The 25,131-nt window shown below is 42.5% G+C and overlaps 2 protein-coding genes across 4 annotated transcripts; one reads left to right on the top strand and one right to left on the bottom strand.

The window, feature by feature from the left end:
* Positions 1-343: 343 nt before the first annotated feature.
* On the bottom strand, positions 344-19,522 carry CEP104 (centrosomal protein 104). 2 transcript variants are annotated; one of them, XM_010121914.2, is made up of 22 exons: positions 19,418-19,522; positions 18,799-18,963; positions 18,093-18,266; positions 17,631-17,769; positions 16,892-16,957; positions 16,444-16,520; positions 16,106-16,274; positions 15,728-15,886; positions 14,863-15,108; positions 13,992-14,195; positions 13,287-13,454; positions 12,791-12,964; positions 11,776-11,952; positions 11,262-11,468; positions 10,650-10,766; positions 10,007-10,043; positions 9,435-9,516; positions 8,719-8,827; positions 8,274-8,412; positions 7,756-7,823; positions 6,294-6,384; positions 344-5,081 (listed from the first exon to the last, which is right to left on the bottom strand). In XM_010121914.2, exons 2-22 carry the CDS (start codon positions 18,909-18,911, stop codon positions 4,945-4,947), a joined length of 2,853 nt encoding a protein of 950 aa, XP_010120216.2. In that variant the 5' UTR covers positions 18,912-18,963; positions 19,418-19,522; the 3' UTR covers positions 344-4,944. The 2 variants fall into 2 exon arrangements, with proteins under 2 accessions (XP_010120216.2, XP_086620701.1); XM_086764575.1 differs by lacking the exon at positions 19,418-19,522 and adding an exon at positions 19,316-19,352.
* Positions 19,523-19,853: 331 nt separating this feature from the next.
* DFFB (DNA fragmentation factor subunit beta) lies at positions 19,854-25,097 on the top strand. 2 transcript variants are annotated; one of them, XM_086764278.1, is made up of 7 exons: positions 19,854-19,967; positions 20,039-20,165; positions 20,275-20,463; positions 21,164-21,243; positions 21,423-21,593; positions 21,813-21,913; positions 24,458-25,097. In XM_086764278.1, the coding sequence occupies exons 1-7, from the start codon at positions 19,854-19,856 to the stop codon at positions 24,549-24,551; spliced, it is 876 nt and encodes a 291-aa protein (XP_086620404.1). In that variant the 3' UTR covers positions 24,552-25,097. The 2 variants fall into 2 exon arrangements, with proteins under 2 accessions (XP_086620404.1, XP_086620403.1); XM_086764277.1 differs by lacking the exon at positions 24,458-25,097 and adding an exon at positions 22,419-23,549.
* The last annotated feature ends 34 nt before the right edge of the window (positions 25,098-25,131 follow it).

The raw sequence follows: 25,131 nt of genomic DNA, 5'->3' as shown, positions 1-25,131 counted from the left end.
TGGCGCTGGAAACCCGCGACCACCGCCACCCCGCACCCGCCTGGCGCTGGAAAGGCAGCGCCCTCGCCCCGCAGTAACGCACCGCGCGGGCCAAGACCCCAAAACACCGGCTACCACCATCCCACCGGGCCCTCAGAAGAAACGAGGAGCGGCCCGCCACCTGCTCTGCCCGTTGGTGCAGCGAGTGGCATCTTAAACACCAAAACAAGGGAGCGCGTGGGTGCCCAGCACCGCGCTTGCTAGCCCGGTGCCGGACAGCTGGACCGTTGCTGCTGCAGCCACGCTTGCACCCCACCCAGCACCCATTTCTGCTCTAACAGCTTGGAAATGCAGCAGTACCGCCCAAACTTGCTAAACAAATTTATTTAGTAAGTGCAATAAAAATAACTTACATGTGTAACAGAAGTGACTTTTTATCTTGAAATGATAGCAACAAAATCTCTAGGATTTAAATACCTTATCTGCTTATCTGGTACTTAGGAACTGCATAATCTATACAAATTGCTCTCTTGGGGAGTGGAACTCCAAGCAGTCACTCAAGACCAGATGAATTCCTGCACGCAGGGACACCGGCAGCTCTCGAGTCAGCCCTGCAGTTTACACGGATGAAAACAACTTGGTTGACATTCAGCTACAGTAAAGAGATCAGACAGAAAATAGCCCATGAGAAAGAGACCACAATCTGTTCTTTCTTTAATAACGACGTACAGTCATTGCCGATTTAAGTTCTCCAGTCCAGCCCTTTGGTATCTTCTTTCCGTTAGCCAGACCTGCACCTGTGTAACATTTTTGCTCCGGAATATTTTGCTCAAGACTTCGTGGCACAGGAACAAACTTCACTGTGTTTTTCACACCAGTGTTTATTTTGCCACTGCAGAAAACACAGGCTGTTTGTTCAGTGAAAGGAAGCAGCCCAGTGAAATCATCCTTTAGAAATTACATTGGTGGTACCACTGTGCTCAAAGAAGGTCCTTTCACATCCTAAAAATTTTTCCATTATTTCACTTCTAAGTTGTTTCCAATTTGTACCACTGAGTAGTTTAATATTAACTTTATACTTCACTTTAGAAGGGCATTTTTTTAGTCTCAAGACACCCAGCAATCTCACGGAATGTTACGCATTCTAAAATATTTCACTGAAAAAAGTTTCTAAAAAGCTATTCTGGATTTGAAAAAAAATTAAAGGCCTAAAACACAATGTGGTGTGCTGAAGACGGTGCATTTGTCTTTTAAAAGCTGTTTGACAAAGGCTCTGTAATGCGCTTCTCTCGCGCATACGTAATTCCTGCTCCTTAGGTAAGTAAGGTGGGAAGTAAGGGCAGGGAAGAGGCAGGAATCTCCTACATGACAACTTCTCGCAGTGCAAACGCTGCAACGAGTTATTACACGGATCCCCAAGTTAGGGATCCCTAACAGATCCCTAAGTTAGTTACGGTGCTCAGCCACGGAGCAAAGAGAAAAGCAGTTACCGCGCTCGCTGCGGAGCCCCGAGAACCGCACAGGGAGACAGGCAGCCTGAGCACAGGACAGCGTCCCCGCACACAAACACGGGAAACAAGCGCCACCCAAGGGAAAAAGAGAAGGTCGGTAAAACCGTCTGATGTGGCTCCCAACTGCTCTGCTGTTCAGACCAGCCAGCGCTGGGAAATACGACCCTCACTGTCGTTAACAGCGTTTGTGAGGGTCTTGGGGGTTTTACGTTTGGTTTGCTTGGTTGTTGGTAAACAAAAAAATTTAAACAATTTTTTTTTTTGTTTAAAATCAAGTACCAATTTTTTTTTTAAAGCATGTTTAAAAAGGTTCTCCCATAATGCTACAAAATAGAAAGCACATACCCTGCTGCACGCAGGATTTAACTGATTATTTTAACTACGCTTTGGCTGAGTGGGTTTAAAAGCCACGGTTGAGCAGCAAGAGAGAGCTGGATTTCCCAGTTCAATATGCATACTATGCTGGCCAATCCAAAATACACAGAGGACCTTTGCGCACTGTTGGGTTTTTTTTATTATTATTAAACTAGCATAACAGAAAGCTCACAGTTTTACGTCCAAAAGGAAAAAATGCTCTGGGCACCAGCTCGTGAGCCTGCAGTCCACTGCACATGCCAATCTCTGAACAAAATCAATGGTTATTTCGCTTGACTAAGGAATTGGGTTCTCAAAATAGAACTTGTGCGCTAAAGTAGAAATAAAAATATATTTGTTAATATATATATATTCCCATTGTACATGTATTTATCAATATATATATTTGGAAGAGTTAAAGGAACAATTTATATAAAGACTTTCAAAATACAAGCGCATCGATCTACCTGTAAAATCCGAAAGCTTGTAGATAGGCTGCAAACTATAAAATCTGCCTATTACAAAATCAGTGCCCTATATACAAAACAATACCGCAAATTCACTCTGTGGTAGCAAAAAAACCCCAACCCCCAAAACTTCTACTTCTATTACCATGATCACTCATTCTTGTACCTGTGGTGGGCACCAATAACGCTATCCTGGAAAGCAACTGCCTGTTACAAGCAGAAATGTCAGGATTGCTGCTTTAGGTACAAAGCTTCGTACATTGTGTCTTAATAGAACTTGTTATCTTTGAAGCTATTAAATGGTAACACGCTGTAGTCTATGGATGTTTACTTTAATTAAGATCTAACTATAGAAACTCAGTATTAGAGCTGGATTTAGAAGCAAGCTGAGAGAAAGTACACTAAAGCAGGAAAAAAGGTCTAAATTTATTAATTCAAGCTTTTCAGGGCCCCACTAAGACTTTTTTTCTTTTTTTTAAGGGCCATTTCTTGGGGATATATTTCAGAATTAACCGTGAGATTTGAAAGCACAACTTTAATTTTTACAGCAGCTCCACCGATACACGCTCTTAATACATACCAAACAGGGCTCTTGCGGTTTGGCTCAATCCTCCTGTCAAGGGGACTCATAAGGCACTTAGCGCACAGCGAGGGAGGCAGCGCGGAACAGCTACTTCATGTTACTTCCTACGTAACGGCGTGCCATACGGCAATATCCAACCAGCCCTTTAGCTTTTTTTTATTTGGTGCTAATTCTTGGTGTTAAGTAGTGCTTTGGGTACTGCTCCACTGCCTTTAAAACTCTAAACCTGAAATATACGTGAAGGCCAGGCTTCCACAGCAAAGCCGCTTCTCACTATGCTCCTAGAGCCTCGGCAGACCCGAGGGAGGGACATCCATTTCACCGGACATTAGCAACACGCTTGAGCTCATCAAATTACAGAGAGTATTAATGAGAGCAAAGTGATCTGTCAAAATAACATTTCTAGGAGTTTTAAAAATGAGTGGAAACATTTTATAATGGCCCTTATGGATCCAATTCCTTTCCTTGCAAGGTCAACTAGAGCTTCCAAGAGTTTTAGAGCCTAGTACAAATGGCTTTCACAATGGCTATAGATTTCCCCCATTTTAGCTGACATTGTGACAAATAGAGGGAAAAAAAAAGGCAGCTGTCGTAAACACACTAATAGTGTCTTTCGTACTACCAGGACACACTAGATCCTGGCACAGCGGGTAAACGAATCACCAAAGAACGGCATGACTTCCTTCATTGTACTGGAGGAGAGGACACCTGAAAAAGCTTTGCAGTTCCTGGCTCTACATGTAAACATGCCCTACCTGAACCAAATAAATCCACACTACAGGGTTTGCAGTGGGAAAACAAACCCCATAGCTTTCCTCAGCTACACTGCAGTTTCTCCTTTGTTTTCTCTTTTAGCAAACACATGAGGAAGAATTTTGCTGTATGGAATTGTTTTCCCGTTAATCAGTTCAAGAGTTTATCTATGACAGGATCACACAAGTCTTTCAGATAACTGAGATACACATTTTGCATAGTCTGACGTGTATTTCTTTTAACACGAGCATCCGTTTCTCATTTCACCGCATGCCAGGTGCACCTCATAGCAGATGAATGACGGTATTGCTAAGGTACCAACATCACCACCACAGCAAAGGAACCTGCGCGACTGCAACAGGCCTTTCTGCTCATTGTATATCCGTATTTTCAGTGGTGTTTCCTCAAGTCTAATTATGACAAATTCTCTGTAAATGCACAGATGTAATGCAGAAGTACACAAAGGCAGCCTATCTCCTAGCCAACCAGTACACGCCATTTACCTTGCGACCTATTTGTCTACCACAAGCATCTGATGGCAAGACAACAAAAATTATTGACGCTATTACTTTCAGCATGTTATAAAGCCAATTTTGGCAGAAAACTATTAGCGATACGTTCTGCAGTTATTACATTGAAGTAATCAGGTGATGAAGTCAGCTAATACAGGCATTACTTCCCAGCCTTTCAGGACGTGTAATTGCAAACACGTGTCACACTTAGATTAAAAGAACAAATGCTCTTCAGCTCTATCCTGAAAGTCTAGTACAATTTCTGCTTGCTAGGTTTCTTGCTCTTCCCCAAGAGAAAGCCAACACACCAGTGAGTATGGCCTTTGGATCTTAAGGAAATTCCTGCTTGGATCTCAAAACCAGATTGCTAGAACCAAGCTCCAGAGCAATCCACTAAGAGGGCCCAGCCTCGGTGCTGACTGTGACAGCAGCTACGCAGTGTGGCCACGTTAACTCCATACTCACTGGGGAGTTTTTTTAGTATGAGGAACCAGTCCAATGCATGGCCTTCCTTGTGCCATACAGGATGTGGCAGGCTAGATCTGTCCCAGAACATATGCATAGTTCTAACATGCCCATTTCTAGGAGAAAACCCCAGTGCTGCACAGAAAGCTAACAAAAAAGTTACATACCGCAGTTACCGGACTAGGCAAGTACTGCTCAAGGCTGATAAACTGCCCCATGTAGTCAAATGAAAAAGAGGATACGAGTTGCCCACAATTTTTAAATAACTAATATCAACTATATTCCCAGTTATTAAGACAAAGGAAAAAATACTTGTCCTGTCATCGCTTTGAGTATGTTTTGCTGGTGCTTTTATTTGGGCCTCCTCTTGGGGTTGGGATCTTGCTTCCTACAGAAGGAGGTTGAGCTTTTGCTCCTGAAGGACCTGGTTTCCTTAAATGCTGGCCACCTATTTTGCCTGTGAAGAGAAAATATAGATTGTTATTGCAAGCACGTCTAATCCCAGTCTTGAATTTTATCTCCCATTTTGATCCTCAAGATATATTAAGTCTGAATGACTGATACTAGCAACTAAAATTCGGCAGGCATCCAGTCGGAAGTGCATCTCACACCAGGATTGGTAGGACTAAATGGTCAGGGTTCCCTTCCTGTCTCTAGGAGATTGCCTGGAGCTTTAGCTTTATCCAGGCAGGATTCAAGTTCCTTCTATGTTTACAAATTCTAAGCAGCAGCAAACTAACGAGCATTCTCATTATCAAGCAGAAACAGCAAAGCTGCAGACAGACAGACATGATTGTAGGTCCAGTTCAAGACTGGCAACTGTTGAGTTTAACTGCGTTCACTTATGACAGCTGAAAAAGACAATTCAACAGTTCTTCCCAGGAATTTGGAGTACTGTGAAACACAGGTATGAGCAAAGCAAATATCAGACAGAGGAGGTTAACTCTAGCAACGATCTGAACGTGCAGCAGGCTGAAGAACCCTGTCTGAAGGAGGACAGGTTTTGGATGTTACTGGCCATAAGAGTTCTGGTGCTGCAGGCAGTGAAAATAGCTTGTTTGTTTAACTTCTGTGCTCAGGAAATAAAAGGGTTTTGCATGTGCTTTGTAAATAAAGACAACTGTTAAAAACCACCTGACATCAGCATCAAATTCTCTTTGCGGGTGAAGAAGCTGCAGAGTCAGAAATTCTGCCTAGCTCCTGGGTGTGAACTGAAAAGGAAAAGCCGTACACAGCACTAACTATTCAGTTCAGCTTGTAATTAGGATTAGATTAGCATCCTCTGATTGGACGTTAAAAGCTAAATCCGGCTCTCGGTTCTCTGTGTCAGCGGTCAGGAGCTTTCCAGGTGGTTAACTGTTTGTATCACCACTGATTGTTCTCTTCACGGCCATACTACTGTGCGGAAACGAGACTGAACTGATCAAATACGCCAGCTTCCCCAGCCAACTCAGCTAACGCCCTCATTTGGGAATTGTTATGGAATGCTTTTGAGGATTTGCTCCCTAAGTAGACTACAGTCTATACCTGCATAAACAAATACCAGCTAGGTTACGCAAATGCAACAAGCAATTAAGAGCCAGCTTGCTTTCAAGGATGAAATACTTTTCTTAAGTAAAGGCAACAGAGTAAAAACCATAATCATCATTATCATAAAACAGTGTCTTACCAGGCTGCACCAGAAGAGTTTTATTTATTGTGGATAATCTCCGTTGATTCATTTTACAGCCATCGTCGCCCATGAGGTGAGACTTCCAGGCCTAAAGTCGATTAAAAAGAAGTGGTATTACAAAACCAGCAAAATGAGCCAATCTTTTATCTAGTCGCTATCTGTGTGCATACACCTTTTAAAACTCGGGGAAAACGAGAGCTGTATACAGACTTTATGGCAATAGCCTTTTAATCTGCTCACTCATAAAAGCCTGAACACCGTATGACTTAATAAGTGGAACAAAAATTAATATATGCAAAATACAGCTTAAAAGGTACATCAAAACAGAAAAAAATCCAGCCAGATGCTACAAATTAAAAGCGAGTGACATTAGTTTTGTTTTTTAAATTTTCTTAATTAACAACTGAGTTGAAATCAGGAAAAACAATTTACAGATAAAATGGAAAATCTTTTCATCTATACATATTTTAAACTGAAAAAGCGAGGGCATAACTACAAGGTTATGATAACAGTTAAAGTATTCAGCAACCTGACGGAGTAGGAGCTGCTACTGCAAGAAAACATGACAGCTTCTTCAAACTGGAGGCTATGTGAATTACTACAAGAATAATTTTGGCAGAAGTAAAAAAAAAAAAAAAAAAAAATCCCCACATCTAAACAACACATACATTTCTCAACAAACATTTCAGACTCGGTTACGATATTTTCTGATACCCTCACACTGGGCAAAGTAAAAAGGATTTGGAAAAAACTTGGTTTTGAGAACAGAAGCACCAAAGGGTCACGTCCCATTGAAAGGAAGAAAGTCACACACAGACTTTGAGTCTCTCAGACTGTGAGGCCAGGCTGAGAGAGTTGGGACTGTTCAGCCTGGAGAAGAGGAGGCTCTGGGGAGAGCTTAGGGCGGCCTTCCAGTGCCTCAAGGGGGCTGATAAGAAAGACAGGGAGAAACCCTTCAGCAGGGCCTGTTGTGATAGGACAAGGGACAATGGTTTTAAAATAGAGGGAGGTAGATTCAGATGATACAAGGAAGAAAAAATTTACACTGGGGGTGGTGAAACACTGGCCCAGGTTGCCCAGAGAGGCGGTGGATGCCCCATCCCTGGAAACATTCCAGGCCAGGCCAGATGGGCCTCTGAGCAACCTGATCTGGTTGGAGATGTCCCTGCTCCCTGCAGCGGGGTTGGACTGGGTGGGCTTTAACAGCCCCTTCCACCCCTTGCTATTCTATGACTCTATGACATGGAGTAGCCTGTAGCCCTGGGGTTCCCACGTACACCTTTGAGGGCAGAAGATCCAGGTTCAAATATGGTCTCCAGGGTGTGAGACAGCCATTACAGAGCCCAGCAATAATCCAGGCAAGTTCTTAAGTCATTGGGTGTAAGCCAGTGCTAAAAGACTACACGAGTTCAGTGCCAGTGACATAACAAAATCAGACCAATCCAGAAGGCAATCTTACCTCCTCTCCCGGGGAAAAGCTGTCATGGCACAAAGGACAATGGTTTGCCACGTCTTCTGGTTCGGCAGCTGAAAAGATTAGAAAAACAATGTAAGAATGGCAAAGGCATAGTAATTTCAAATACAAGAGAAGAACTTGCACCACAAAGATCATAAAACTACCCCATGGCTAAACCAGCTCCTACTCTACCATAATTAACTGCTCTCAAATAAGTTCCGTGTTTAATCATCTGCATTGAAACAAGCTCAAAAGGAACAATAGAGCTTAATCCACAAGGAAGTGGTAGAGGCTTTCTGTTCTCTTCACTCATCCTCCACATATGCATTCATAGAAGCAAAGCATTTCAAGCACTGGGAAATTTATTCCAAAAGTGTTCCCTCTTGAGGATTTACTTAGATTTCAAGATCCACAGTGCAGTACCTAAATAGAAGTGGTCTGACTTGCCAAAAATACACAGTATTTGGAAGTCTGACTGACTCGACTTTTGAAGTTCAACCTTTCTGTTCAAAAGTACTCACGATTGCAAGCCTTGCTCATAATATGTTTGGGTAGCTCATCTTTCGGAAGGGCCTCACTGCATCGTTGACATTTCCCAAAGCTGTCCTTTTTATCACAGTCAGTCAACAAATGCTCTGTCAGGCCTGCTATTTCCACCACCTGCACAGAGCAAGAGGCACCCAAGACGATTTGTACTGAACTGAGTAAATAAGAAGAGTACTTTAAAAACTGCTTATGCGATTTTTGGAAGTTAAATCTCGCTTTCCAAAATGTCAAAGGGAAAAAGAATGCTAGTCTGGTTACTAATACAATTTATAATGATGCTTTTTTTCAAAAAGCACTACCCAAAATCACACAGTTGTGTTTAGAATTCATCTACCTTAGCATTAAATATCTTATAGCACCTTAAAACCAGAACAATAACAGCTAATGTCTTGTCATATCTGTAGAAAGTGTATGCCTGACCTGTTTGCAGTGCTCACATCTGGTTAACATTGGGCACTGTTTCCAGTAGTGGAGATCCAATCCTTCCTCTGTGAACGATTCGTTCCTTTCACCACAGAAAATACATAAGCTAGGAAAAAACCACAAACATCAGTAACACCACAGAGTGAAGTGCATGAACCCTGTTTCTTCTGTTAGAAACTATTTGGAAAGATAGCTCAACATCTTGGTATACCTTATTTTCTCCTGCTGACTGCAGGAGAGGGCATGAACAGATATTATTATATAATGTACGGTAAACAAAACTACAAAACATTTATTCACATTGAAAAGTATAATTCCACACAAGCATTGAGGACAGCTCACCAAAACTGGCTTTCATGGCTCCAGAATTTTCAAATGCTTTCTCTGCGACCTCATCCTACATCACACGTGAGAACTACAATATATCTGTGCCTTATTTCATACTGACACCTCAACATTAAACTGTGGCAATTTCTTATCCCACAAGCAACTACTCAGAAAACAAGTTCAAGGTCACACTATCCAAGAACTTTAAAAAATTAACATCTAGGATTGCCTGGTGATCATTCCAAATTTGTTAGAAGATATTTTCTTTTTAATTGTTTACGTGCTGAAGGTATTAGCTTTGATCTACTGAAAAATGTTATTAACATCATTAGTGTGCAAGTTATCCTAAGTGCTTAAGGTGATTAGAAGCTGCTCATCTAACTTACTTATCCATGTAATTTCCAACAGAGGAAAGATCATCTGGAATCTCTGCTGCTGCAGGCTGTGGGCTTTCATTTACCTCGCAACCTGTAAAAAGAGAACTATTAAAACCAAGATCACATTTTAATTAGTTTTTGTGCATGCCTAGAAACACTGCTTCTCTGGACCTTAATGATAAAAGAACTAACAGAAGCATACCACTGCCTGATTGGTAAACAAGCACTGACAGACAACACACCTGCAGGCAGCTGGGAAACTATTGCTTTAGTGATCTACAACAGTAAAATATTTTAGTGCTTATTTCTTCATGTAGTAGATTATCTACCTCGGGCCGGGGAGAAATCTAAAGTGGCTTCAGGCCAAGACATCCTTATTTCTTACTAGAAATCAACCAATTATCTGATAGTAAATTTTCTTTCGTGAGCGTAATGGTTACCTCTATGGCAGGCCGAGACTCAGCCAAGCACTCTGGCACATCTTTAACTGAGACAACTCAACAATCCACTAAGAATCTCCAGTGTTTCAAAGACATCTTGAAATATCCCTACATTTCTTAATACTATTTGAAATTACCTACCTTGATACTTTGGCTTCTGCAAATCAGATTCTTTCTCCTATTGAACAAAGATATTTAAGTCAGAAATTTCCTTAATGACAGTGATGCTTGCCAGGGAGAAAGAGAACAGATTATATTCTGATTTTTCTCTGGAATCAAAAGCTTAGAAGCAGAGCCAATGCATTACAACATTTGTGCCTCTGGTCCGACAGCAAATCTCTCGGGTATTGAGGCAGCAACCTTCTGAGGATGGAAACAGTCCCACTTTCTGGCAGCGGGGTAGCTGACTACCTGTCTAAGGTTCAGATACAAAACCTAATGAAGTGCAGCACAGCACACTTTTGGAGCGCCTTGATGCACTCAGTACAATTTGTATACTCTAGCTGACACAGAAACACTTAGACATGTAGAAACACTCCACCAAACAATAAACAAAGCCGTTATAAAAAAGAATCCAAATTTCATACTATTTTAGGAAAAACAACACCCCAAATTTTAAGCTGGACAGCTAGAACCAAAGTCAGTGTATGCCATGGAGACTCTTTTTTTTCCCCTCCTTTTTTCAGTTTATAATGAGACAACAGTAATGTTAATTATCTAAGTCTGTGATACTTGAGGAAAAAAAGGTTTAAAAAAATAAAAATCAAAACTGAAGCACCATAACCTTTCCAGCTTGAACTTCTGCTTGTATCTCCTTTAGAGCTACCAGCTGATCTTGCAGAACTTTTATTTCTTCCTTCTTCTGTTTCTCTGCTGCTTCTGTTGCTGCCTTTCTCTGTGCCTGTCAAGAAATACTCTTTCAATTACAGAAGTTTTTGAACCATCTGTCATACAGAAGAGACTGCAAAACATCAGCACAGAACAAATGGTCAGTGCAGCACAGGAAAGATCCTGCTCGGTCAAATGACTGGCCAGTTCCAGGAACACCTCCCTGCCCCCAGGTTCCTCTGAACTAACCTGAAAGAAACACATAGCATTTCCTCTGTGCTTACTGTTTCCAAGGCTAGCCAGCATGAAACAGTACATGTGTCTTTTCCAAAATGACTGCGTATTATTTCAGGAGTACTGTCTCTGTATTCTTTGTAGGCTTTATTTGGAAGAGTGAGAATACGTAATAAACCGAACAGTAGCTTTTCTAAGTGATGTTAACAACACACCTGAAGATGCTCAGCTCCCTGTGCCATTGAGTGTCTAACACAGCTATGAAATCAATACATTGCTCAGTGGAATGCAATGTTTAAAGTAGCTACATATGTTCTACAGTCTTATTACGTACCCTCATTTCAGCTTCAGAAAGTTTACCATCTATTTTAGTAAATCCATCAAAGAGTGTTTTGTAGAGAACAGTCTTGCGAACGCTTGCATCATCTGGAGGAAGATATTCCAGTATAGCAGCCTTGTGCTTCCTGTACATGTCAAAGATAATCCGCAACGCTACATCACGAACTTCATAAACTCTGTGTTCCAAAGCTGCCGTGGCAAACTGAAAATAATTTTTAAAAATATGCTGGTTTTCCCACATGCTTTTTAAGGACTCATTTATTAGTTTAAGACAAATATTTCACTGCAGTGGAAGAAATCTTCCCACAGACAGGTTTTTGCAAACACTTTTTGAGCTAGTGATTCTTTTTTCCCATATTGGCATCTCGCTCCCTCACAAGGTTGCGTGTTGCCACACCCAAGAGGCTCAAATTCTCCTTAGTAATTCACCAAGCACTCCAAAACAGTCAGACAAGCCCTAATAAACAACAACAAAAAAACCTTCACGTGCTGTAAACTCAGGCTCCTACCTTCATGACGTTGCCGATGGTAAACCCAGAGTTTTCAGTTCCCAAGTCTTTCAAGAGACAATTCACTAATTCCACTTGACTCATTGCCAGATGTACTGGGGAGTTTGGTTTTAACAGCTGGACCAAATGAACTGGAATAATCTGAAGTGGTTTAACTTCACTACTCATTGCCATTTCCTATAAACATACAGAGAGTCAGTGTGCACGTAGGAACGCTAAATAAGGAAAATGAACTGTCTTTGCAAAGTAGAGTTATTTTAAGTTACTTATAACAAGTTAAGTAAATTGAAATAAGCCTTCCATAAGAAGTAGCTGCTTATTTGTTACTTTAGCAGCCAGAAGTTACTTGCAAAGCCTTTAAAGAGAAGGTTATGCAGATGTTTGGTCTTGCTTTTGGCATCAGAGAGAAAGCTACTGAGAAATCGATAAAGTGTTAGACATGCTCAGGTAAGTTACAGAACTGGACTGTCAGAAAAATGCCAAGCACTCCATCTTACATTGAACTATATGAGGAGGAGGAAGGTGAGAATAAAATAAAAATAGAGCCTGCAATCCTCTAGCGGCTATTCACAGCTGCTCCTTGTCAACATTGAGCAAGGAATGGACCGCGTCCTTTAAAATGGGCATTTTTAAACGCTAAGTTGACTCTCAAAAGATGACTCAAAAATGCAATTACATTGCAACACAGTCTGAGAAGTACGTTGTACTTTCTTGCTCTTACCTCTGTAGATCATTTGCAATTAAGAAGAAGAATGTAAGTGTTGTACCCTTCTTGCACCTGCAGCAGCTGCTATCTCCCCACACTGTCCCCCACAACAGAGGGGACAATACACGGCTAGAAAAAACACTGCAAAGATCCTAAGTTGGTGCTACCGCTTTGCCTTCCATATAAGGTGTAATCCTTTACAGCATCAAACGCTGAACTTGCAGTCAAGTTGGATTATATGTTATCCACCTGTGAGCTCTGTGACATTCTTAAAGCAAAGCAAACCGTAATCTGAAGGAAGGCACCTACCTGAATAAAGTTAGAAGCCACAAGGCGAAGACGGGATGAAGAGTCTCCTGTTCTAGAAAGCAAATTTGGGAGGGTTTTTTCCACACAATGAGAAGTTTCTAGTTTTCCTAGTTTGTGTTTTGGTATATACTGGGTAATGATCATTTTTAAAAGTTTCAAGGAAGCTTGAAAAACCTAAGTTAAAAAGAAAAAAGAAAACACTGAACAAACTTCAAAAACAGAAAAAAAGGCTCAACCAGACTATGCCTCTACTGCATCAGCAGTCGCTTCTCAAGCTCATCACTCAGCCCAGGACAATATTTTCCATGCTGCTGAATGCTAGACAGTGCCCAGTTCTTGATCCTAACCAAAAGCTGACATTTCAGTTCTTTGGGGATTTTTGTTTTGTTACAAGCTATTTGTTTAAATTCTTTAAAGTGTGTTCACCACATGGTTCCACAATTTTGGCTGCTAGTTCTTCACTGGAGCATTTCTCATCAAACATATCAGAACTTACCGAAGACACTATGTCTTTGATGGCTCTCCTTACAAGGAAAATGGCAGCCCTCAGCATGATCTTTAAATCATCCTTTGGAGTGTTTACTGGCACTTCCATCAGCTTCTTATATACAGCCAGTAACGCATCTTCTCGATACGACCAAGTTTTGGAATATGCTCCTGAAACCTGAACACAGAACAAGCTTATCTCTTAAAAAGTCAATACTGATATTTCACTATTTATTCAACATTTTTAAACAGAAACAGCCTCAAAAGCATTAAATCATCAGGTGTTTCCTACAGGAATGTGGCTTTTATTAAAAGAGGCGTTTCTGCACATATTTTTGAAAAACTATGAGTAAAATGGATTAACAGGTCAGGCTCTGGGAACCATTTCAAACACAGTAATGGCTTATCTCCCTACAAAAAACCATTCCCAGTGGCAAGTTATGGGTATTCTGGCAGGGGCCATACCCTAAAGCAGTCTACTGGATGCTATCTGCTTAATAGCTCATCAAGTAATCTATCATAAAGCATACAGCATCATGCAAGCGTTGAACACAGGCACCCATATGTCCAAGGTCAAATTTTAATCTTAGATTTTTAAGTAACATCTTTGAACTTGTAAAAATCATATCAGTAGGTATTTGCTGACAGAGCGCATACCAAATCAACTCAACGCAGATCACAACAATCTATATGTGTTTAATTTGTTGTTCTTTACCAAAGCTTCTCCAAAAACTTCAACAGCAGGGCTGGCCTCCCTCAGTGCCTTCTCAGTTAACGGTTCTGGTTCCCCAGTAACGCCACTTCTTGGGGTATCAGCGATACACTCTTCAGTTGTCTCCGGCTCAAGGTACGCAATTGTTTCATCAGAGTGTTTACAGGTAGCTGGAAGAGGTCTCTCATCATAAGGTAAAAATTCAGCCTAACAGAGAAATGACTTAGATGTGAAGTCGTTTCATTGCTAACTGGATTCTCCCCAATGCATTTTTTTTCCCTGTCAAAGCAGTATCCCTTTACAATTAAGTACAGATGTTGAAGTTCCCATAATAATATCATGAATAAATGGAATCAGTGCTTGTGAATAAAAGTTATTTCTTGTCTACAGAATGCAATAAAACACATACAAAATGCCTTTTGTGGAAGTGCACACCTCTGCAAAAGAAATCACCTGTTGACAGAAAGCCAGCAAATCATAAAGCTTTATTTGTTCAATTATTTTAAGTCTACATCCTGTTAAGAGAGAATACTACTGCTACCAGAGTCAACGCAAGTCTTCCCTAGCTTTGCCAAAAGCCGGAGCAGCAAAACCTAAAGATCAAGCTAACTAGATACCACTATTTTCTTTCTCTTTTTAGTCACTAGAGTTAGTTACACTACAACCACATTCTCAATGAACATTTGTAAAAGCTCCCAAAGAAATTCAGGAAAGAGAAAGACCAGTGCCAATGACGAGACGGGCACTGCTCAGTCAATTTCAGACAGCATATAAGCCATGAGAACAACCACAAAAGACCTTGTTGTTTTGGGAGCTTGAATACAAGATCAACTGCTCTGACAGATTTCTGCAGTCAGAGAGGTACGCTACTCACATTTTCTTTGAGAAACACTTCCCTGGAGGTTGTGGGATGAGTCGCAGCAGGAGGAGGGGACTGACGGGGAACAACAGGCTCGGCAGAAGTGGGATCTGCTGACTTCCCTTCCAGCGAAGGCTCTGCTTTCCACGGCTCTCCTTTCTGCAGTTCTGTGTGTTCACGAAGAGGTGAACTTGTAGCTTTTGTGTGCTGATTGCCAGCGTAACTCATAGACTCCAAAGGCAATTCAGGGGGTTTTCGAATCTGAGAAAGGGAAGGAGATTTTGTAAAGCAAGGCTAACAACGTACTAAAATCAGAGTTAGTATGGCTACAGCTCTGACGGTCAACAAGATTTGGGTGCTTTCGAGTAAATGTCAGACCTCACAGACATGTAATCATTTCCATGATGCAGCTTTATGAAACAATCGGAAAATAACTCTATGTGGATGGTGTGTGGAGAGATTATAAAGCTTCCCACTCTGAGAACAATATAAAACTGTACAAATATCTTATCACATTAATTCTGTATGGTTAGCCTTGATGCCAGCACAAGCCTGTTACACCCCTCCAAAATATAAGTACCTTCTTAGTCTGCATTGGGTAGCCCTGAAATGATGCAAAACATTCAGGACTCTAATGTCACTTGCTCGAGACCTTAGCAGTTTAATGTAATTTATGGAGAACTAAGCGTGTTCATAAAATGCCACATGTAAGTCTTTGGTTAGGGAAATCCACAATCCAAGCAGAAAACTTAAAATCCATATGTAATTGTCATAAAAAAAAAACTGTGGAATAACTCTTATTCCCTGAATTTTATTTTGGTTGCTCCGCCATTTCTATTTACATGATAAAGCCTCCTGAATTAGGAACAACAGTACCCACCAGCAGCTCTGCATCCAGAAGGTCGTGGAGCTCCAGCTGCTGATACACCTTCAGGCGGTACGCTTCCATTTGCTCTTTCTTCTTTTTAGCAAGATCATAATCCTCTTTCTCTACAGCATAGCGCTTCTCTACTTCGTACCGTCCAAGTCGTTCCCCCACCTACAAGACGGTATAACAAGCTAGCTTGGAATCCCATCACTGTACATGTGTATACATTTCAGTCTTTCCAGACAAGTTACTAAATCAAGCTATCTGATTTTAAAAATACTATTTTGTAAATATATTGGAACTCATTACGATTCCACACAAATGCTAGGGTCCCTGATGGACCACTGGAACACTGTTCAGCTTAAGAGATAAACAGTCTTTCAATGACACCTTCTGCAAGTCTGCGATAGCTTGTTTGAGTTTCTTGGCATAATCGTAGCGTTCATGATGGACAGCTTCGCGCTTCTTCTCATCCAGTCTACGTATTATCTGAGCAACTTCTGGATCCTGGTACATGTCAAAAGCCAAATCATCCAGAGGTGAAATGGAGTCAGGTTTCCTGAAGATATAAAATGGATAAAATAAACTTTCAGCTAATCCAAAATAGACCAGGCTGAGCATATATGTCTTCTCTTTTCACTAGCAGGGAACTAACAAAATACAGAGACTAAGAACTACTTTAGACTGAGTAGACGTTTTGTAGGGTATATGCAAAAGAACAACCTTACCCAAGGAAAGTTCCATCCAAGGCAGGATCATCTGATTTAATTCCTAAGTAGTGGTCTATCAGCTTCTCTCTGGAAGGCTTTGTGGGAGAGAAATGGAAAAAAAAAACCTTAATGCCCATTCATCAACATTAAGTGTGTTCAGGACAGAAATTCTGACTTGCCATAATCAACATAAGCTTCCAATACTTATGTTTTGGAGCACATTGAAAAAACAGAATTTGGAGAGGCTGAAAATGAAAATGTTCCAATTGATTATGTGGGTTTTTTTGTATCCACAAATTAGGCTCAATTTTTGAGAGCTTTCTTGCTTCAAGATAACACTATTTTTTTTTTAAAATTAATACATACTCTGCTACAGCACAAAACTAGCAGACGTTCCATTGCCCCAAGAATCCTGTAACTGAACACATGTAGCAACAGTAAAAAGACAAGGATGCCTTGCACTTACCGGATTATTGCTGTCATTACCGTAGTCTGCTGGATCTCCAATAATGTTTATAGCTACCAGGGCAACCTGGGATAGATTTAAAGAAAATGGAAATGCATAAGGTCATTACTGTTTCCGTATCTTATGAAAACTGAAACAAAAAAAAAATGGAACAAAAAATTGTATTAAAAAATAGGACCTGTGGTCTCCAGGGTGGTATAGAAGCAAAGAAAAGCACTAAGTCCTAAAAGTACTTCATGCTTCATTAAAAATTTATCATCAGATCTATGGACCACATTGCACAGTCATCAGTTGTTCCCTTTGCTGGTCTGGGATGGAGTGAAAAGAGTCACTGCAGAACAGAGGCAGATATTTGCTTTTTCGGTATCTGGCCGGCTGTACAACACTTCTGCTTAACGCCACAGCAGATCCTAAAGACCAAGAGTGGCCTTGCAGCGACCGCAAAGCTGTTTGCAAAGGAAGTACTTTGTCTTCAGCACAGAGCCTGCTGTGCAGTCTAAAACTCAGAATGCATGTGCACTTGACTCGTGTGTTCTGGGTGTTGCATGCGCTTGGTCATGATTCTATCACTTACAACCTCTTATTTGTATTTTCTGTTTTAAAAGAAAACCAAAATAAACTAGGAGCTTTCAACCAACATTATCAGGTTCTGCAAATCAAGGGAGCAGATTTCTACGCCTGTTCTGTACTACTGAAACCTCATCCAGCTTACCAAGCAAGGACTTTTAATTCAACTTACCTGACCGTATAAGTTGTATTTATTGACATAATTTTTATGGAAAATCAGCTTCAAGTACTGGCCGACTGCATCCATATACACAGATTTTAACTCTCGTGCTTTGAAACCAGTCTTTTCATTGTCCGAGAGAGGGACATAACTGAGAAGGAAAATGGAACAAGTAAGCAGGGGAAACGTACAAAAACATCGCTGTATTTTTGCTCCTCGGGTTAGTACTTTGGTAAGGTTTCAAACTCCCTCATAACTGAAACAACGTGTGCTGTCATCTGACAAGAGTGTTCATCTGCACCACGCCTCTTACACCTACACCTTCAGCTTTATTACAGATCTAAGCAAGCACAGAACCTCTTCACCGCTTGTAGCGCAGCGGATCAATGTGGCATACAAAGCACAATGGGTATTATTTCCTCCTGAGCCCTTTCTGGTTAAGGGAATAAAACCATTTAAAGTTTTTTCACTTACCCTAGTCTGTGAAACCTCTCTGACTGATACGGAGCAAAGTATTCAGGCAAGCTTTCACTGATGTAGAACTCAATTTTGCTTGAAATCATGTACTGGTGAGCAAGCAACTGCAGTTTTCGTATTCGACATCTCTCCACCAACTGCAGAACAATTTCCTGTGGATACTGACAGAGTCTGAAAACATACACAATTTCCGAATCATCTTTTTTAATGATGACTTTGCTTCACTTACTTGAGTAGCATTTAATTAGGAAACTTTCCAAAGTTGTTATAGTTCAATTCAGCACTACAAATATTGCAAAAAGAAACCAAAGAGTAGAGCAGAAACGCTCTTCTCTTCACTTCACTGCATGCATGCGTATGTTAAAGTGCCCCGTACACATCTAGAGGACGTGCTGAGAAGACTGGGTTTTTAATACTAAGCCAAAGCAGTTGCAAACTCCAAGACAACTGACAAGAACAGAAATAATTCCCTTTTTTTTTTCTTTAAATGATTATTTAAATGCAATGTGATGCCTTTTGGTGGTAACCAAGGCACATTTTTTTTTCCAGGATAAGGATTCTGTGGGACTAAAGTAACGCTTTTTGTTTTGTAATCAGTTTGGTCTGGTGATGCTGTAAGCTACTCTGACCACGCATGGTACGTCTCCCGCTGGTTCAAAACTCAGCGCTTCAGAACTATGCACACTCCTCCCACTGGCAGTACCGGGGTGATCGCCATCCATTCACGGTCGGGGCGTGAACCATCAGCTCTTTTGCACTGAAGCCATCTTCGTGTCCCGATGAACTAACAACTATAAAACCGATCTTGTGTGGCATCCTGCAGAAGCGAGCTGGTCAAAGTAATGATGTGTCAAGCTTAAACTAATCCCTGGAAGGACAATAAAAGAACACTGAAACGCTACAGTCCAAGAACTAAATCCTGTGGTCTGTCAAGTCAGATGATGATGACTACAAATCTGAATTGTCTTTAATTAATACTGGCACCATATTCTTACGCCGAGCATTTTAAGAGTACTTAGTGAAATGAGGGTTTGGTTAACCTGTAGAGCAGGTTGCCAACAAACCCAATTAAATCTGCTAATCTGAGATGGGACTTGAAATTATTTGAGTTCCAGAACTCACACAGGAGTGACCCATACCATCCCCCGTGCACTCGAGCTGAAGGAAAAAAACCAAACAATCAAGAACACGGTGAATTTAGCCAAAAAGTTAGCTAGCACCTTTTCACAGCTATGCACACAGCTAGGCCACTGACACAGACAGCAGCGGAAGGGAGGCAACTACAGGCAGGTCAAGCGCTAAAAACTACCGCTGCCTCCCACCTCTCTCCCCCCCGGTAGCGTAGCGATATTATGGCATTAATTTAAGTCCCCCCCTCCGGTTTCAGCCCCGGCCGTGGCTTCTTCGCCACAGGAGGAGGCGGCGGCCCGCAGGCCCCGGAGGCGTCACGGCGCTGGCTCGGGGGAACGGCGGGGCCGCAGACAAGGCCGCCCTACACGGTGGCGGTCTGGCGGGGACCTCGGGGGAGGCTCGCTCGGCAAGGGGGAAAAGGAAGGGAGGAGGAGGAGGAGGAGGAGGAGGAGAAGAGGGGGGAAGCGGCCGGGCCAGGCCCCGGGCCCCACTTGCCTCACCGTGGCGCCATCCCCGCGTTTCATGGCAACGCCGCGCCCGCCGCCGCGCATGCGCGCCAGCCCGAGCCGGCCCTCGGGGCGCATGCGCAGCTGGGTGGCAGCGGCGGGACGGCGGGGCCCGGGGAGGATGGAGGCGCCGTTGCGGGCCTTCCGCCTGCGCGGGTGCGGCAGCCCGCAGAAGTTCGGGGTGGCGGCCGGGAGCCTGCGCGGGCTGCTGCGGAAGGGCTGCCGGCTGCTGCAGGTGCGGGCCGGGGGCCGCGGCGCGGGGTCGCTGGAGCCAGCCCGCCCGGCTCTCACCCGCCGCGGGGGCAGCTTCCCTTGGCAGGCAGCCGGCTCTGCCTCTACGAGGACGGGACGGAGCTGACCGAGAGCTACTTCCGCGCCCTGCCGCCGCAGACGGAGCTGGTGCTGCTGGGCCCCGGAGAGACCTGGCGGGGCTGTGAGTGCGCCGGGGCCGGGCGGGGAGGCGCGGGGTGCGGGGAACAACCGGCGGCGGTGGGGCAGGGCCTTCAGCCGGCCTCGCCTCGCCTCGCCCGCGCAAACCGCAGGTGCCAGCGACATCGAGCGGTTCCTGGCTGCCTTCTGCACCCAGAGGGATGCCGTCGTGGAGGCGGCGCGGAAGCTGCTCTCCGACGAGCGGGCGCCCAAGAGGCAGAAGCTGTTGGCGGATCTCATCCAGAACCTGAACGAAAACATCCTGGCCGAGGAGAAGGAGGACGACAAGAAGTGGTTTGAAGGTATGGCCGTCACCCGCTTAGGGGCGCCGGGGCTCACTCTGCTCAAAAGAGTCACTTTTGTCAATTTTAATGTTCTGAAAGAAAAGTAGTTCAAAAATTTGGGAGGCCTTCTGGCAGGTGGGATTTGGTACCTGGTCAGGGGATTAGTTATCACTTACAGTAGCATGCGGTTTTAAGTTTCTTTAAAACACATGCATATTTACGATCAGAAAATGGTAAAAAAAGCAGTGTTCCCTATTGCTCCATCCAAGATCACTGTAGAATACATTTTTCCCCATTAACATAGGTCAGCATTTACAATCTCTTAAAAATTTCCTAATAGTATATTGATAATTTGCAGGTATCAGCCAGCTAACCTTGTTGGTTTTCTTTATACTTTCCTTACAAGTTCCCATTTCCAAATCATTGCTGCAGTTCCTCCTGAACAAGTCTATTTTCTTTTCAGTCTCTTAGTGTCTTGTGTGTGCACATTAACGAGAAACACTTAACAACTATAATATCAGCTACTGCCCTCAAAGCAGATGCTCTGCACGGTCCTCTTAACTGCTAAGAGCAGGCTAGTCTTGAACGAGTTAAATAAAAATGGGAAAGAAAAAAAAATCGTGCATACTGCATTTGTGAAAAGAAGGGATAAATGCCCAGCTAGGCAGAAGCACAGCACTAAAAGTACTGAGTTACAACACAATCTAACTCCCTTTAGGTCTAGAGTCTCGTTTTAAGAACAAATCGAGCTACATGCGATACAGTTGTGAAAGCAGAATACGAAGCTACATGAAGGAGGTAAAAGTTTCTGTCGAAGTAACTTATTTTCAAGCTGCTGGTAAAAACAGTTCTGTGACCACGTATATATAAAACGCGATGCAACATACTGATTGTAGAAAAGAGCCTCAGGCTGCTATAGGCACCAAGAAATAATTGGGGGTTTTGGTTTTTTTTTTTTCCTTTTCTACCCCGCCTAGGTTAGTAGTTTTATTTCAAATGTTCATCCTACCGCAAGAGACACATACAAAAGAATAATTGACCTGATGTCAGATAAACTGAAATCTGTGAAGTATAACGGATGCTACTTTGACAGAAGAGAGGAGGAGGCAGTCCGCCTGTGCACTGCGGAGGGATGGTTCTCCTGTCAGGTAAGTTCAGCCCTTTCTGAAGCAGGGAGCGCGTGGCGTGATGTGACGCTAGAGGAAGGAGAAAGTTACTTGGATGCTTGTGTAGCGAAGCATCATGTTTGGCAGGGTGATGTTGTCATCGTGCGTGTGATCTGTCTGCGGTTAGTCCCAGCAAGCAGAAGGACCGCACTGGGATGACGCGCCATATGACCCGCTCATTGTAGCCGCCTTGTTTTGCAGGGACCTTTTGACAGAGAGGACTGCCCATGTAAGCATTCTATCAACCCCTACGGTAACAGGGAAAGCAGAATCCTCTTCAGTACCTGGAATCTCGATCACATGTACGTAGAAAGTATTAATCCACGCTTGCCTGCTCCATGCTCTTGTCCTAGGCAGGAAAGGTGTGGCCGCGGAGTCTTTACCTCATCCTTCCCCGCACTATGCGGTTAGCTCCGCTATGAATAGTGCCTTGTGATAAAAGATGCGTGGATGCTGTCGCTGTTTCTGGTAACAAAGTCTTAAAGGCAGATTATAATGCTGTCTCATTAGCTGCTTTGCTTCTGTTCAGATTTTCTTTGTATGCAAGCATACCCCTCCTCACCACGTTATCCTTTGCAAAGATTCCTCTCTGGCAAAAACCCCCAGACCCATTTTCAGGCATTGTGCACTTATGAAGCAAACAGGATTTGCTAAGCTAATTTCCTCAGGGCGGGGAAAGAATAAAATCATAAACCTAGTTATGGTGAAAGAATTCAAATTCCACCTGGCTCTAAAAGGAAGATGGAGACTTGATTATTATGAAACAACTTTTGATGGCAATATTGTTTTCTCTTTTGTGTACTGAAGAATAGAGAAGAAACGTGCTGTTGTACCAGAACTGGCAGAAGCTGTCAAAACACGAGACGGAAGAGAAGTGAACTGGGAATACTTCTATCAGCTGCTGTTTACTGTGGATAATTTAAAACTTGTACATATTGCCTGCCATAAGAAAACCAATCATAATCTCAGCTGTGACAAAACTAAAGTTTACAAAACAAGGAAGCAAAACCACAAGATTTCATAGCGCTATCTCTGGAAGTGACTTACGCTTTTTTCAAAATCATGTCATGTGGTATCACTTTTAAATAGCTCTAGCTTCTTAAACAAAAACTTATTTAGGAGTCCCTGGCAAGAGAGACTTGCTAAGTAATTCAGCTGCAATCTCGCAACACATAATTCATAGAATGCCTAATTCTACTCTCCTGCCTTCTCCCTCACTAGAAGCCTTCCTGAGATCACGCTGCCTTAAGTACGGCAAGATACAGCAGTGAGTCAGAGTATAAAAACGAGGCCAGAGGCTGACACTGATTATGCCCTACGATCTCTTTCTTGCCATGACAAGCGTAGGCCCAAAATTCACATTACACAGAAATGAAACTTAGACAAAACGTTTCTTAAATCTAATCTCGGGTGACTTGTAGATTCATATTTCTCTGAACATTAAGCCAAACAAAGAATACTGCAGGGTAATTATTTTGCTTTGTGCCTGTTCCAGGTAGACACCACTGTATTTCAGGTATGCTAAAGGGTGATTCAGCGACAGAGCTGTACCAAAATACCTGCACTCAGCCACGACCGCTCCAGTTGCTGCTGATTTCTCCTAGAAGGAAGAACAAGGCCTGGCATGTCTTTCCTTTTACCACCTTTGTTCTTTGTCATCTTTCCCATTGATTTCCCTCTCCTATCAAACAGTTTCTGCCTCTTTAGCTGGAGTTTGCTCGAAGCAATACAAGCAGTGCTACTGTCTAATCATGTTTACCTGCTGCTTTAGAGAATACTGCTGAGAAAAACACTTCCTATCTCAGGTTACAAGATACAAATAGATCAATTCATACTTGATCTGTTTTTTTTCTTAATATCAGCTGATAGCAGCTGAACTTTCAGGGACCGTCAGTGTAAAGGACTTTTTTTTTTTTTTTTAATAAAATTGCACTCATCTTTCTGTGTATGTACGTGGGGGCAGAGGTGGTTAATGGGGTGTAATATAGCATGATCAAGACAGACTAGGAAGACTGAGCGCAGAGAAGTGTGTTTATGAGTGGAGCACTAATTACTGCTATGTAAATAACATCACTCTAGGGAAAAGCTCCATTTTCCCCATGTCACTGGTCCTCTTTCTTACCTGAGCAAATGCAGCTCATCCATACAGAAATATATTAAGATAGTATTGCTGTGTGAGCCAGAACTTACTAGGTCTTAGAAGTGTGGGAGCTTTGCTACAGAGAGTAGTGTTTTACTTTAAACACCACACTCAATCCCCCTCCCAAACTTTTCAACATGAGAATAAATTGAAGACAAGATTTCTAATACCACTGCATTGAATCCCTGCTCCCAGACTGCCTTACTGAACAGATGTCATCGGTAACTAAGATGGAAATGCACACTACGCGGTTTTGACATGGGGGAAGGCATCACAGCTCAGAGTCTGATGACAAACACAGTGTCATCTGTGCGGCACACTTCCTACAAACTGAAAATCACCATTCTGCACAGTGCTGAAACTAAAGTGTTTGTGAAAACATGTTCGCTAGAAAGAGACAGTAGCAAATATGGCATTTAAGGAAAGCTGGGAGAGCTACTTCAAGATGGAGTTGTGCTGAAAACCATGAATATGCTATTAAAAAAAAAAAAAAAAATCAGATTTTTCTGTGTTACAGAGTTAGAGTGAGAAGGAGCCAAGAAATATGGTTGACAAAAACAATGCATCAGCTGGAGTGGAAATGTGAATAAATTAACATGTCATGCATATACAAGTTGTTTGGCTTTTGAATGTTTAACAGACTATAGCTATAGAAATTAATATTTATTTAAACCATCTGCTGATAACATTTTCTCTGTATTTTTAGAAATGTAGAAGAAACCATTTATAACAATAAAGATCTGGAAGCTTATTGCATAATCACATTTTCAAAGAAGTATTATAAACATCGGGTGAGTTAACAGTTCCTGTTCCAGTTCCAGAAGCCATCTGAGGTTGCCGGCCAGCGTAACAAATTCGATGGACTAACCCGTATCCTGAGCAATCAATACTCATTCATCTACCGACAAAGTCCAACACCGAGAGATCCTGTATCACCACCAATGCATTTGTTTCCAAAATTCCTAGCCCTAACCCACAGAAATCAAATGACAATACTGCACAAGCTGGGTGACACAGCTGTTACAAAAGGCAACGCGTAGCTGGTCTGGTGGGAGAGGGGAGCAGCCAGCTTCACATGGTGGTGGTGGTTCAGAGAGCTGCCATGCAATGAAAACATACGTACCTTCCAGAGACTCACACCGCTGAGCTCAGTGACATCCACGCGTTTAGTTTTGCCAGCAGAACTGCATTTTAGAGGTTTCATTATTCTAGTTCAGATGTAAACAATGCAGCACAACTGACACAACACAGGCAGTGTCCCTCTTTCTCCTGGGTAGTCAACTGGCTGCATTACTAACTGGATGCCACAAGGCAGACATGGCAGGATTAAAAGAAAAAGGACCGAGTTCTGACACGGTTTGTTGGTGTTTTTTGAAAAAG

The sequence above is a fragment of the Chlamydotis macqueenii genome, chromosome 21 (assembly GCF_036417535.1).
Source record: "Chlamydotis macqueenii isolate bChlMac1 chromosome 21, bChlMac1.mat, whole genome shotgun sequence".
In the NCBI taxonomy this organism is placed as follows: domain Eukaryota; kingdom Metazoa; phylum Chordata; class Aves; order Otidiformes; family Otididae; genus Chlamydotis; species Chlamydotis macqueenii.
Note: the sequence above shows the minus strand (reverse complement) of the source record. Positions and strands in the feature narration are given on the sequence as shown.

Excerpts from the sequence above, each read along its gene's own strand:
- CEP104 (XM_010121914.2), bottom strand. The coding sequence starts at position 18,911 with ATGCCACACAAGATCGGTTTTATAGTTGTTAGTTCATCGGGACACGAA. Across the intron at positions 13,455-13,991 it reads AAGTTTTTGGAGAAGCTTTG|GTTTCAGGAGCATATTCCAA; the intron begins GTAAAGAACAAC and ends TTCTGTGTTCAG. Across the intron at positions 12,965-13,286 it reads TCAAAGACATAGTGTCTTCG|GTTTTTCAAGCTTCCTTGAA; the intron begins GTAAGTTCTGAT and ends TTTTTAACTTAG.
- DFFB (XM_086764277.1), top strand. The coding sequence starts at position 19,854 with ATGGAGGCGCCGTTGCGGGCCTTCCGCCTGCGCGGGTGCGGCAGCCCG. Across the intron at positions 19,968-20,038 it reads AGGGCTGCCGGCTGCTGCAG|CTTCCCTTGGCAGGCAGCCG; the intron begins GTGCGGGCCGGG and ends CCGCGGGGGCAG. Across the intron at positions 21,914-22,418 it reads ACCTGGAATCTCGATCACAT|AATAGAGAAGAAACGTGCTG; the intron begins GTACGTAGAAAG and ends TGTGTACTGAAG.